A 14,953-nucleotide genomic window follows, 5' to 3' on the forward strand; every position below is an offset into this window, starting at 1 on the left:
TAAAAAATATTTAAAACATGTAAAAAATTAAAATAAAAACATATTCGGTATCGGTTTTGGCCTGACAATTTTTTTATTTTTCGGTTTCGTTTCGGTTTTTACATTTCTCTTTTGGTGCACCTCTAAATTTTTATTCTAGTGACAACAAAGCGAGTAGAAATCTGGCCTGCAGATTGAAACAACAAAAATGTAACACTAGAACTCCTATTCTTCTCCACCCTACCTCAAACCATAAAATTTGGCATCCACAAGAAATGGCTGATTCCTTTAGTTCTTAAACTGTATAATCTAAAAGATGACTCCTCTACCCCTCAACCATCTGAATCTGATATCTCACTTTTTTTGCATAAAGTAAACTTGCCATGTTTGTCACAATCTCAACTTGATCAACTAAATTCTCCCTACACTCTTCCTGAACTTAAAACTATGACTATAAAATCTATGCCCTCAAACAAACTTTTCAGGAAATGTTTCCACCTGAGATGCTTAAGGCCTTGATTGTGACCATTGCCAAGCCAGGAAAGTCACCAAAACACTTCACAAAATGTTTGCCCTATTTCTTTATTAAACTCTGGTCTTAAAATTTACATCAAACTACCGGCTTATCTTCTGGCTGCTATGGTGCCTGATTTGATCCACCCACACCAAACTGGCTTCACTAAGGGTCGTGAAGACCCAGATGCCACTAGGAGAGTAATTAATGGCATACACTATGCAAAATCTACCAGAACATTTTCTCTGCTTCTTGCTTTGGAGGCAAGAAGGAGAAAGATAGAGAGAAGTCAATACCACCAAACCCCAAATTCTAGATCTGGGCAATGATGCTGAGACGAAGGAAACCCAACAATTAAATTTTACTTTTGTATGGTCCACATCCGGAAACCCTGGACCTTATACACCTGGACATTATACATACCAGCTCCTCAACTCAACTCTTTACACATAATAATCTACCTTTTCTAGACCAATTCAAGCATGCATTGGACAATCTCAAGAAAACAGCCCTTTCCTGGTAAGCCAGACTGGATTCCTTTAAGATGCTGATTCTCCCCCAGCTTCTATACTTTTATAAAACTCTCCCAATATTTCTACCTCAATGGTATTTTTGTTCCCTCCAATTTCATCTAAAACGTTTTATTGGCAGAACAAAAGGGCTAGGTGTACACACTCCCTATTAATTAAACATAGAATTGTTGGTGGCATGGGCTACTCTGTTGGTGTCATGGGCTACTCTGACCTCAGAGATGACTATTTGACTATTATATTTTTGTATTATTATTATATATTGTCAGGGTTCCACACTGACTTAACTGGTTTGCAGAATTCTGGCTTGGCTGCCATTTTACCCACCTTTGATTCATCCTTTGCCTGAGCAGACTCTAACGTTGCTCACTACTCCCAGGCTCCCTCTTATGGACATACAGGAGAGCATCATCTGAGAGAGTCAGATGGGAGTTTCCTGTCTCTGAGTGATAATGTCACCCCACTCACTATATAAACCACTTAGTGCAGTCTGACCTTGCCCTTGCGTGGTCCTACCTGCTAGTGCATTATTGCAGCTCTGAGTATTCTGATTCTATGTATGACCCAATCCTGGCTGACGTGCTCCTTTGGTTTCTGCTCCTGGCTTGTTCCTGACAAAGTTGACTTCCTGTTTCCTGCTCCTGGCTTGTTCCTGACAATGCCGGCTCCTGACCAAGGCTTGTTCCGGTTTATGATTTTTGCTTGCTCCTATGGACACTGTTCTTAATAAATGTTTTAACTAGCACATTATGCTTGTCTGGTTTTCAATGTGCTCTGACACATTTATATATATATATTATTATTATACTTGTCCCAACTTAACTTAACTGGTTTACTTCCTCTAAAGATAAACAGTGGTGTCATTTGGAACGATCTCTGATACCTGGGGGTAATCTATATAATTACTTACTTTCGTGGAAGTGGAAATCTTCCTCTCCATTAACCTTCCCACTTCCTATCCAGGCATCTCTCTTGGTATGGAGCACCTCACTTTCCATCAATTTCACCCACTCCCCCCTTGCACCTTTTCCCTTCCTTCTTAAGGTACTGGAGCTTTTGATCTCATATTTATCCCTTAAGCAATGGTTAGATAATGGTATACAAACACTTCAAGACATTTGTATGGGCCCTACTCTCAAAGCATTTCCCACGATCTCACTAGCAATTGACCTTCCACAAAGAGAATACTATAAATATCTAGAAATATCCCATTTTCTTTCACAATCTAATGTTATCCATATTCCGTTTCCCGTGATGGTGTGGACTTACAATACCTCTCCTGATTCAAAGACTAGGGGTATATCTCTATTCTACACTTTATTTTTGGTGAAAGACATTTTATCCTTAAGTAAAGAACTGCTTGCCTGGGAACGGGATCCTGAAACTTCTTTCTCCCATCCTAGCTGGCTCCTAGCATTTAGGGAGACCTGTAGGGCCACAAGGTATATTGATATGTGGGAATTGTTACAAAAAAAAACGTTACTATGATGGTATTTGACTCCCTAGCGAATAGCCAGATTCTCTTGTTCCGCTTCTCCTAAATCCTGGAGAGGATGTGACCAAGTTGGCAACCTGTTGCACACTTTTTGGTCTTGTAGTTCTCTTGCCAGTTTTTGGCAAAACAATTTAACTCTGTTGACACCTACCCTACCATGATACACATCCTTTTAGCTGCCAAACAAACTATTGTTAGAAATTAAAAAAAGCTATTTTGCTGTGTGCACCACTGAAAACATTAGGATAATACAGCTTTACTTCGAATATGAATGGATAAGGGACCCACGAGGGAAATAAATTACAACAATTTCATAATAATTGGAATTTATAGATTCTTTAGTCTCAGTCCTCATCATCGCCTCCTTGGCAGACCATACTTTTTCTTTATTGCTCTTCTACTGCTTTAAATATACCCATAGTAAGATGTATTGGGACACATTGTTTAAACCTGTTCATGTTTTTATTTATGCTCTGTTATGTTTTCCTGTTTCCACTGGTTCCTGCTTTTTGTGTTTGTTTAAACCTTATGTGACAGGACAGTGCCGTGTCACTATGGAGATTGCTGTGTTTGGCGCCCAGGCCAGAGGGGCTGATAGGGTCCAGAAAACATATAGGGGTCTATTCACGAAGCTGCCGAAGGATCTGGCTGTAGCTTCGGGCCGATCCTTCGGCTAGCTTCGGCCCCAGGACCCCTTCGGTTCAGTAGAACCGAAGGGGTGCTGTACGGGCTATTCACAACTACATATTGCCATTTCAAAGTGTATACCATTGGGTAACAAAAACAAAAGATCAAAGGCTAAACCGATATGCTCAGCATGTTCGGCCGACCCGAAGCCACACGAAGCAAGCCGATGTACGGCTGATTTCAGCCGATGTACGGCTGAAATTAGCCGTACCAGCCTGAAGTGAATAGCCGAACAGTGATCGGCTCACTTCACTTCAGATCGTTAATTCACTCGGCTGCCCTCGGCAGCTTCGTGAATAGACCCCATAGTGTTACAGGGAAGGAGCTGGGTTTCCAGTCCTTACCTGGTTTTCTGGAGTATAACTGGGATCTGGGTCTCTGGAGATTTCTAAGAGTCTTGGGTGGGATGAAATCTCCAGTCCTGCCAAGCCAGATTGTCCAGGTGGCCCTTACAAGAGAGTGGACAGAGAGGGAGAGGCAGTCAGTGGTGCAGGAGGACATGCAGAGTGTGGGAGACTGTGTGTATGTGACACACGAGACTCTGAGCTGGAGTCTGGAGAGGCCGAAAGGGTCTGTGGCACACGCGGTGTGTGGGCGAGGCCGAAAAGGTCTGTGGCACACGAGGTGTGTTTGGAAAAGTTGGGAGGACCACCATCACACAGGGAGGTGTGAAGCGGTGGGGTGTCTGGCCATGAGCTGGCTGAGGCTCTAACCCCGAGGTGGGACATGCAACCAGTACTGAGCTAAATCTTGCATGTTGCTGGTAGATGCACCCTGTTTATATTTATTTGCTGAAAAGAAGCAATGTAAGTTGTACTGTTTAGAAGAAAATAAAGTTTGATTTGCTGTTACGGCTGGCTAAGGATCCTTAAATATCCTAAATCTTACATTTAATAAAAAAACGTATTTAAACAAATAAAAAAAAATGTATCAGGGTTATTTTTCTCAGTCCTAACTTAGTTAAATCAGCTGACATTACTACACATGTAATAGGGTTGTTTAGTCTTCCAGCTGGGTTAAATATTGGGCATCATTTGTCTTTTTTTTTCTACTGTTGTGCTTTTTTGGCTGTCAGTATCTTTTCATGACTCATTACTAACACCTGCTGCCTGCATCTGTCTCAGTCTATGCCTATGTCTTGTTTCTTTTCTGATCAGTGCCTGAGGATATTTAAAGATGCATCTTCCCATGAGACATTGCTGATTTGGTGGAGTTGATTTACTAAAGAAGTAAAGCCTACATGTGGTTATGACCTAGTTCAGATTTTTTTCAACAGACACATGACTTGATTTTTTTCAGTTTTGTATAAAATAAAATGTCAATTACACTTAAATCACTTCTCACTATAGGCAAATGTTGTCTTCAAATTTGGATGGAGTAGGGAATCTATACCCCATTGGGGAGATTTTCCTCCACTTCCTGTTAGAATATCTCCAAAGTAAAGGAATAGCCCTCTTAGACTGTTGTCAAGTAAAGTGTCCCCATTGGAAGATTTCCCCTCTGTTCCTGTTCTGGTGGCAATTCATAATTGTTGTTTCTTCCTCACTTTCAGTCCTAGTGACAATGGTCACCAAGACAAAATTGAAAGAGTGAATCTCCCCAACAGGGAGAAAAAACCTAGTACAAGAAACATTATCAAAATGGCTTAAATAGTCAAAACTAGTAAGAATTGTACCCAAAACAAAAAACATGTTATTAATCGGAGAATAATTCCACCCCGAAGTGTACATTTATCAAAACCCACAATACACCAACTTCACATACAATTTATAAACATATTGCAATAGGTCTGCTTCTAGTCAATATAAATTATCTATTATCTCAAATTAATCACTGTATTAGGCTCTATATGGCATTCACCCATTGGTTGGATAGTTATATCATGCTACAGTATACTTCTCGATACTATTGGGAAGATGGACACTGTATAGACGAACAAACATACTTGGTGAGATGGTTTTTGTACCCTTTATGCAAGATGATGTTTACTCTCTATTGACTATGACCACAGATATTTGGCACTGTGACACTGCAGATCATATTTGACTTTTATATGTACTGTTTCTGGACAGATTATTACACAACTGGCCTTTATGTTATTGTTCCTTAGACATTGCAAGTTGTATATCCTATTTTTCTGGAGAATTTTAACTCCTTGAATTTAGCATCATCATGATTGTTACACTGAGATGTTGCACTGAGTTTTGCCTTTTATGCATTTGGGCTGAAACATTATTTAATATTATTGCAATTGTTTAATGGAATAGTTGCATGTATTTTTAATCTTCATTTTCCCTGTGTTACTACCTTTTACATTTGTATGATGCATATACAGTATATGCATACCCTGAAAATGAATCATCCATTTCTTCATTCATAAAAAGGTGATGTACTTATTTACAACCTTATGGATATCTGATTCCATTTTACTCATCTTTAATACTTACCCACACATCCTAGTGGATTTTACAGGTGAAACTCGAATAATTAGAATATTGTGCAAAAGTTCATTTGCAACTTAAAAGGTGAAACTAACATATGAGATAGAGTCATTACATGCAAAGCAAGATAGTTCAATTTATCAAAGAGATTTGTCATAATTGTGATGATTATGGCTTACAGCTCATGAAAACCCCAAATCCACAATCTCAGAAAATTAGAATATTGTGAAAAGGTGCAATATTCTAGGCTCAAAGTGTCCCACTCTAATGAGCTAATTAAGCCTTAAGTCTGTGTTGATTTGGGGAGCCATGTCATCTGCTGGTGTTGGTCCACTGTGCTTCATTAAGTCCAGGGTCAACGCAGCCGTCTACCAGGAGATTTTGGAGCACTTCATGCTTCTTTCCGCAGACGAGCTCTATGGGGATGCTGACTTCATTTTCCAGCAGGACTTGGCACCTGCCCACACTGCCAAAAGCACCAAAACCTGGTTCAATGACCGTGGGATTACTGTGCTTGATTGGCCAGCAAACTCGCCTGACCTGAACCCCATAGAGAATCTATGGGGTATTGCCAAGAGAAAGATGAGAGACATGAGACCGAACAATGCAGAAGAGCTGAAGGCCGCTATTGAAGCATCCTGGTCTTCCATAACACCTCAGCAGTGCCACAGGGTGATAGCTTCCATGCCATGCCGCATTGAGGCAGTAATTGCTGCAAAAGGGGCCCAAACCAAGTCTATCTCATATATTAGTTTCACCTTTTAAGTTGCATTAGTGAAATAAATTTACTTTTGCACGATATTCTAATTATTCGAGTTTCACCTGATTATACTAGCAAAGAGACCTTCTTAATCAATCTTAGGCCCCTATCGCATATGCATACAGGGCCAATTTAGACAGGAGGCAATGGGGGTGATTTACTAACCTAAACACACACACACACCAGGTGTGTGTGATTTTCAAACAGCAAAACGTATTTATCAACCAAAAAGTCTCTAAAAGCATATTTCCACTAATGCCATATATGGAAAAATCATGCACATGATGCATATATAATGCTGCTTCACAGTTTAGAAAAAAATGGTTAGCTCATGCATTTACATTGCTGCATTCATCAACGCAAGCAACATAACATAGAGCTAATTTACACAACATCACCTTGCAATTCATTGCAGGGCTTTGCACAACACACCTGCTGGGTGTGTACACACTACAAAGGTGTTTCGATTCCTCCCATAGATCATGCTGGGAGGGAACACACTACAGAGGTGTATACACGTTCGTGGTGTGTTTAAAAGGTTAGTAAATCAACCCCAATGTCTCTGGAGTGTGGGACCAGATTACCCAGTGGAGCCCACACAAGCACAGGAGAACAATATTACTTTATTATGTTACTTTAAAATATATCTAAAATCAGCATTTTGTTTCAGTTAGTGATGGAGGGGGGGGATATTCCTGTCCGTTTTTTGGTCTTTTGTGTCCTATTGTGGAGTGTTCTTTCACTTCCTTTCCTATGGAAATAATATGAAGTGATAAGAAATCTCCCGAAAATGAGGAAAATTCCCTCTTCAACAGTTAAAATCAAAACAAGTGTCCCCCAATATAAGATTTTCTAGCTATTTCCATTCTAAATGGCATCTCAAACGTTTGGATTCTCCATCACTTTCTGTCCCAGTAAAATTGGTCACCTTGACAAATATAGAGAATATATTGTATCCTAGCAGGGGCGTCCCTAGGCAGGGTGTCACTAGACTGTCGTCATCCCGCATGCGCGACCATCTGACCATCTTGTATTTTGGGTTAGCCTTATATATTTTTGTGCATTCGTTTTCTGATCTGGTTCCTCTCCTGGTCACCTAATTTAATTTCCTCCTATCTCTGCCTCTCCTCACTCGGCTCTCTCTCCTCGCTCTCTCTCTCTCCTCGGCTGTCTCTCCTCGCTCTCTCTCTCTCTCGCCTCGGCTGTCTGTCCTCGCTCACTCTCTCTCTCATTACTGTTGCTCCTCGGTCTCTCTCCTGGCCATCGCTCCTTGGTCTCTCTCCTGGCCATCGCTCCTTGGTCTCTCTCCTGGTCGTCGCTGCTTGGTCTCTCTCCTGGCTTTCGCTCCTCGGTCTCTCTTCTGGCTGTCGCTCCTCGGTCTCTCTCCTGGTTGTCGCTCCTCGGTCTCTCTCCTGGCCGGCGCTCCTCGGTCTCTCAGCTGTCTCTCCTCAGCTGTCTCTCCTCACTCTCTGTTCTCGGCTCTCTCTCCTCACTCTCCTTCCTCGGCTCTCTCTTCTCACTCTCTTTCCTCAGCTGTCTCTCCTCACTCTCTCCCCTGGCTGCCTCTCCATGCTGTCTCTCCCCACCCTCTCTCCCCTCACCCTCTCTCCTGGCTGTCTCTCCTTACCCTCTCTCCTGGCTGTCTCTCCTTATGCTCTTTCTTGGCTGTCTCTCCTCGCTTTCTCTTCTGGCTGTCTCTCCTAGCTCTCATCTGTATATTTTTCCTTACTCTTTTTTTCTTTGTTTCCGCAGGTGAACCCCTCACTTGAATTATCCTTCTGATTTGGTTCCTCTTTTGGTTAACTCATACCACTTCCTCCTGTCTTCTATCCTTTTTCCTGAATCCTCTGATCTCAATCCATAGGTGTCACTAGCACCATGCGAAAATGCCCCAAGTCTCCTCTATGTTCCCCCGGGGTAAGTAACACCCATACTGTAATGCCCTTCATGAGTCCCAACATAAATGTGGATTGTGACTCCTGCCGAGCATTGAAGTGTCCTTTGCCCTTCTCAGACCTCAGGCAAATGGGTAGCATAGAGCAGAGGGAACTCTTAGGCTCCTCCTGGCTCTGACATGTCAAATAACTCAGCCAGGGGAAACCCTGGGAAGACTCACTGTGTGCTGATGCTGCTCACCATAATTTCAGGCAAGCGCTTAGCTGTGTGAAGTTGGCACCCAATGTTTGTAAAACCTGAATACAAATATACCATTTGTTTGTGCTGATTTGTGGCACAATTAATGTTTGTATCGGTTCGGTTTTTGAGATATTGGACATTGAATTAAATTCAAGCCCCACCCACTTTGCAACCCATTTCATTGAATTTTAAAAAGAAATATACAATTTGTTTGTGCTGCATTTGTGCCGATTTGTACAGCAAAAATGAACATTTGTGCCACTTTGGTGTTGGACATTTTGTGCATTTTAATTGCTGAAACCTCGCCCACTTTGCACCCCATGTTATTAAATTTGAAAAACAAACCATTCATTTGTGCTGCGTTTGTGCTGATCTGTGCTGCAAAAATGAACGTTTGTGCCGCTTTGGTTTTAGAGATATTCTGCATTATAGTTGCTTAAATCCCGCCCACTTTGCACTCCATGTTATTGAATTTTAAAAACAAACATACCATTTGTTTGTGCTGCATTTGTGCTTATTTGTGCCGCAAATAATGAATGTTTTAGCCACTTTGGTTTAGGAGATACTGCACATTATATGTTATCAAACCACACTGATTTTGCACCACGTTATTAAATCTTACATACAACTAGATACATTTGTTCCCTGTTTGTGCTAATTTGGTTGATATTGTACATGATGTTTTAGTTAATATGTATACTTTTGCCTGCTGAGATATTACAAATCTGTTTGGCCAGGTGTTTTCGGTCAGCGCTCGTGCACTTGCACTTAACTGTGAATTAAAATACACTATTGTGCTGGATAGAGACACTTTGTGGGTGTTTTAGGGGAAATATAGTAAACCAATAAGGATGCACTGGTACAATTTTTTCAAGACTGAGTACAAGTACCGATACTTTTCCTCAAGTACTAGCTAATACCAATTACCAAAAGTTTGTCCAGTTAGTACCAGTTACCGATCAATTATGAGGACAGTGGAAGAGTGCCAGGGCCCATTCTCAGGTGCAAATGCTGCACCCCTGGTAGTTCTGCAACTGATGCCAGGCTGTACAGGGGCTACAAATCTCAGCAATACATTATATAGCAATGCAGCATACTATCAGCAATAGAGGACTACAGATCCTAGCACTACATTATACAGCACTGAAGAATACCACCAGCGATAGAGGACTACCAATCACAGTAATCCATTAAACAGCAATGCAGATTACCACCACTGATAGAAGACTACAAATCTCAGCAATACATTATACAGCAATTCAGAATAATATGAAGCTACATACTCTGTGTTGCTCACCAGGGCTATGCAGCATTTCAGGAGGCGGTGTGGGGTCTGACTTAGTGATGGGCTCAATGTTCCAGCAGAACGTGAGTTCGACTCGAACATCGGCAGTTCATGTGTTCGGCGTTCCGCACAAGGCACTGTGCCTTGTGAGCCCTGATTAGCTAAAGCCTTGCAGCTGACCACAGGTCAGGTGTAAGACTTTGCCCAATCAGGACAAAGAAGACTGTGAGAGCCATGATTGGGCAAAGTCATGATGACTCTGCCTAATCATGGCTCACCTGTTACAACTGTAAACAGTTATATATATACTGTAAACTAATATAGAGGGGTATAACCTATTCTGGAGGGACAGATGTGGGAGAAGGGGGGGGGGGTTTGCATTTACGTTAAAAACTATCTAAATATGCATATAAGGGACGATATCACGTCAAACAGTGGAGAAGATGTGGAGACCTTATGGCTAGAGCTCGATATGTCGGACCCTAGCAGTAAACTTATTGTGGGTATTTGCTACAAGCCTCCGAATATAGGGGAGAAGGGGAAAGCAAATCTACACTCCCAAATAGAAATAGCTGGGAGGGAGGGCAATGTAGTCGTGATGGGCGACTTCAATTACCCGGACATCAATTGGGCTAATGGTACCTCAGGATCGACAAAGGCGGGCCGATTTCTGAACTTGTTGCGAGACAATTTCTTGGAACAGATGGTGGAGGTTCCAACTAGGAAAAATGCCATCCTAGATTTAATAATTACTAATAATGGGGAATTAATCGAGGATATTGTAATTGGGGAGTTGGGCGGAGCTAGCTGTCACTGCTAGCTCTGCCCAAATGCAAACAGTAAGAGATTCCTTGATCAACGCTCTTAAGCACCGATTGAGCAATCTGTTATATTTTCTTTGTTCAGCCTGTGAGTGGAATGAAACATTTTTTACAATGTATGGGGAGCCTTAGAGGCTGATGCAACAATATAAGAATTAAGAAACTCCATACGTCCACTGGTCCTGAAAACATTCATGATATATAGATATGCAATCTAACCCTCTACAAACAAAATTGAGACTGATCGTGCCCACAGGGCTCTTCAACCTAGAAACTCTTCTTCAAACCCATGAGATGTAATCTGTAGAAAAAGAAAAAGAAATAAGAAAACTTTGCAGCATGCAACCCCTTGAACTGGATGGGGTTCCCATTCAAATCTACCCAGATTTATACTCTCCAGCAATGTAGTCGTGATGGACGACTTTAATTACCCGGACATCAATTGGGCTAATGGTACCTCAGATTTGACAAAGGCGGGCCGATTTCTGAACTTGTTGCGAGACAATTTCTTGGAACAGATGGTGGCAGTTCCAACTAGGAAAAATGCCATCCTAGATTTAATAATTACTAATTTCTAACTACTAATCACCTGTGTCCAGTGGCATAACTAGAACCTTCAGGGCCCTGGTGCAAGAAACCATGAAGGGCTCCCCAACCCCCCACCGCCATGGCACCGTGTGGTTAACAGGAAGGCTGCTGAGGTCCCCAGCAAGTGCGGGACCTCAGACAGCCGCTTCAGTTTAAAAATTTAGTGCCGGTGTTCTGTTGAGAATGCCGACCCAGTATCTGCGCTTGCGCACAGATGGGATTAATGAGAAAATGGGCATTTATTTACAAAAGTATTAGTTTGTAATGGGTAATTTTGACTGTGAATAATATGCTATCCATGGCGGCAAATGATGGAGGCCATATTCACAGTCACAATTAACAATTTAAACTAAATACTTTGTCAATAAATGCCTGTTTCCTCAATAACACTGGTCCGTGCACAAGCACAGATACTGAGGTTGGCAAATACGACTGCGTTGGGGTTCTCGATGGAACACCGGTATCTGCGTTTAGTATCGGGGCATTTTCATGAGTACTCGTACTCGTGAAAATGCCCAGTATTGGCGCTGGTGCATCCCTACTTAAAAATATAATGCATTGCTGGGACTTGTAGTCCTGCATAGTTGGTGCTATTCTGCATTGCTGTATAATCATTATATACCAGCTATGCAGGACTACAAGTCCAAGCAATACATCACGGGGAGTGAGCTCGGAGTGGAGCGTACACAGCTGGCGGAGCGCAGTGAGCTGGAGGCCAGTAGAGGAGCGGGAGCTCGTACAGGGGACACACGGATCAGTTTTTTTATTAAATAGAAACATGGTACTAAAAGGAAACTGCTTTACTCCTGAAGGGGAATTTTGACTGATCACCACAGATTTTAATAAAGCGAAACATTGATCGGAACCTTGAAGAATGGCAGCTGGTCCACCTCAAAGTGGAGGAGCTGCAGGGCCATTAGGACCTCCTGCGATGGCTAGCCAGTGGAACCCTGCATCCTATGCTGTAGCTGTTTGGGAATGGCAAGATGAACTTGGCAAGTGGAGGCCGTACAGCAGTAAAGTGAGCACTTATATAGAGCAATGTATGCAATCTTATCAGCAGCAGAAGAATACTCGGGCTCTTGCAAACAGTAGGAGTATCTCCCTTGGACAAGTTGACCCTAAATTAGCTCCGTACGTAATAGACATTGCAACGCTGGCACAGTTTCGACAAGACACAGGAACCATGCGATATGTCAGAAAAACCCTCTACCCATTAGACTCCGCTCCAGCTAAAGGCATTTGTTGGGAGTGGATGAATGATGATGGCTGTTGGACAGCTTACGAAACGCATATCTGCATATACCTGGAGGAGAAGTTGACTAATGGAAACCGCTCTGTAGATCTTGGAGCACTTGGACTCCACTACCTTATTGACTTTAACTCATTCGTTCAGATAAATCAGGCCACTGGATTTAAACGACGTGTTCAAAGGAACCTTGGTGCACCTTATCCTACAACGCCAAAGGCAGGACCTGCACATAAGTCGACAGCATGTGCTTGTCACCAGTGTCTGGCAAGCAGTCATGCGGGGCCTATGCATCGGTATCGACACTCCATGATCAATCTGCCTACATCCGCAAATTACCAGAGCAGTAGCCGAATATCTACCAATAATGTTGGTTATTTACCATATCCTAAACCTACCATGACTAGTGCGAAGTCGGCACCAAAGCTTAATAGCACGTGGGTACCCTCCTCAACGCCTTTGCAACTTGCTGGTCCATCATCTGCTAATGGAATCAGTATTCCATCGGTTCCAGTGCAGATTCAGAAGTCCAGTTCTATGAATCAGGCCTTTGCAGGAGTTACTGACCCAGAACAAGTTGTGAAGAAATACCTGGAAACCGTTGATAAGCCTCCAGAAGAGGACTGTATCATAGGTCCAGACTTACCTGGCCTGACTCCTGCAGCACCTTCTTCTGTGTCTCGGCAGCCAGGGGGCCGGTCTAAGTGGAGAAGGTCCTCTCCCACACAGCATAATGTGCTGCCTGGTGGTGCCTGCTGGACAAGTGACAGCTTCTCCAGCCCCGCACAGCCACCCGTACATGCTGCGGGTGGCAGAGTGGTGGGGAAGGAAGAGCACTGCAAGAGCACTGCAATTGCGACTGTTGTGACCCTGGTAGTTCGCCAGTGCCTGTGTCCCTCACTTTAAAGTAGTACAGTTATGTGCCTTACTACTTCACTATGACAACACCATCTGCTCTGTCCTATTTAAGTTATTAGGCTGACTCCTCTGTCTACCTTTAAGATACTAGGTTTCACACCACCCTAAGTGATCTGGTACCAGCAATCCTGTCATATACTAACTGATAGATAAAGTAAAGTCTTTGGGGCCGCGCCTTAGACCATTAAGATTTTACTTCATTCTCCATCTAAGTTACCTACATATGATTTACCTATCCATATTACTTATTTGAGCAATGCTGCAATGTTGGTTGATTTCACACAATTATTTACAGTGAGGTACCTAGGTGGAGAAGGACTTGTGAGTTATTTTCTTTTGTATTTATTACCCACTATATTTCCTATTTGGAATGGAGTGGTCAATTTTACTTCTATCCAAAAGAGGATGAGTTTCTTTTTAAATGTTTGAAAGTGACTTTTATCCCCCTGACACCTTAAGATGCTTTCATTGTTTCACTCTTTCCTCCAGGTTATATATTTAGCCAAAATGGTTGCTGTTTTAGTTGTCCATTAGGTGGGTCTACATCGTGGATCTCTACCTCCCCTCCCCCCCCTTCACACACATTTCTTTATTCTTCAAAATCATTTGACCATCTAAGTTTTCCTCATGAAACTGCTCCGAGGTGGGCATGGCTAGCCAGTGAGCGAGCCGCATGGATGTTCGAGTGCAGAGCTCTGTGCTCAACGCCGCTCGGTATCCTTCCACATCAACATTGACTATAGGTCACGTCATCTTACTCCGACTGACCTCTCTACTCTACTGCCTCTGTTTGCAGTATGACCCGTAAAAGACAGCTCTTGTCCTCACAAACTGACCGACTTCTTTCAAGCAGCCAAATACTAGGTCTCACAAGACAGCAGAGGTGATCTCGCTCTGTCATCTTCTCCATCTACCAGGTCCATCGATGCCGACGAGGACCGCCAATGCATACCTGCTGCTGATCCATCTCATCAATCAATCCGGGTCACTTCTCTAGCATCTCTGGTGCAAGCCACTCCCACCACGCAGAGTCCTGCAAAATCTAGGCCGTGGCTGCTGGGCCTTGCTGACATTGACCCGGAGATAAGCCCAATACATACGTCACTAGAGAACACCAGGGAACTGATGGATCCTATTGAATCCTATCCTACTCAAAATGAACCGATTTCTGACAAAAAAACTGAAAGATATGTTGATTTCCCTCCGCAGTTCCCTACATACAGATATGTAATCTCTGGTCAGCCAATTTAAAGCAAATATTCAGGACATTGGAGATAGGATTTCACACATAGAGAATAAAATGGGCAAATTTAGAGGATACATTTAATTGGAATAATGTGAAGATTTGTGGCATCCCTGAATCAGTTTGCCCCAATGAGCTTTGCCAATATACCCAAGATTTCATCAAGGCTATTCTTCCAGATATTTTGCAATCTGAACTTATTATAGCCCGTATCCACCACATCCCCAAGCCTTCACACCTACCTGATAAATTGCTGAGGGAAACTCTTATGTGCATGCATTACTGAAAGCCACTAGAGCCTCTGACA

The 14,953-nt window shown here is 42.6% G+C and overlaps 1 protein-coding gene across 1 annotated transcript; it reads left to right on the plus strand.

Moving 5' to 3' along the window:
• The first annotated feature begins 12,038 nt into the window (after window positions 1–12,038).
• Window positions 12,039–13,391, plus strand: LOC108798593 (probable E3 ubiquitin-protein ligase DTX2). Its single transcript, XM_018570354.1, has one exon. It carries the CDS (start codon window positions 12,111–12,113, stop codon window positions 13,389–13,391), a length of 1,281 nt encoding a protein of 426 aa, XP_018425856.1. The 5' UTR covers window positions 12,039–12,110.
• Window positions 13,392–14,953: the final 1,562 nt, after the last annotated feature.

Source organism: Nanorana parkeri, unplaced genomic scaffold, assembly GCF_000935625.1.
Source record: "Nanorana parkeri isolate BGI_ZX_2015 unplaced genomic scaffold, ASM93562v1 scaffold1514, whole genome shotgun sequence".
Classification (NCBI taxonomy): domain Eukaryota; kingdom Metazoa; phylum Chordata; class Amphibia; order Anura; family Dicroglossidae; genus Nanorana; species Nanorana parkeri.

Bases quoted from the DNA above. Each gene is read 5' to 3' on its own strand.
- LOC108798593 (XM_018570354.1), top strand. From the start codon at position 12,111: ATGGCAGCTGGTCCACCTCAAAGTGGAGGAGCTGCAGGGCCATTAGGA.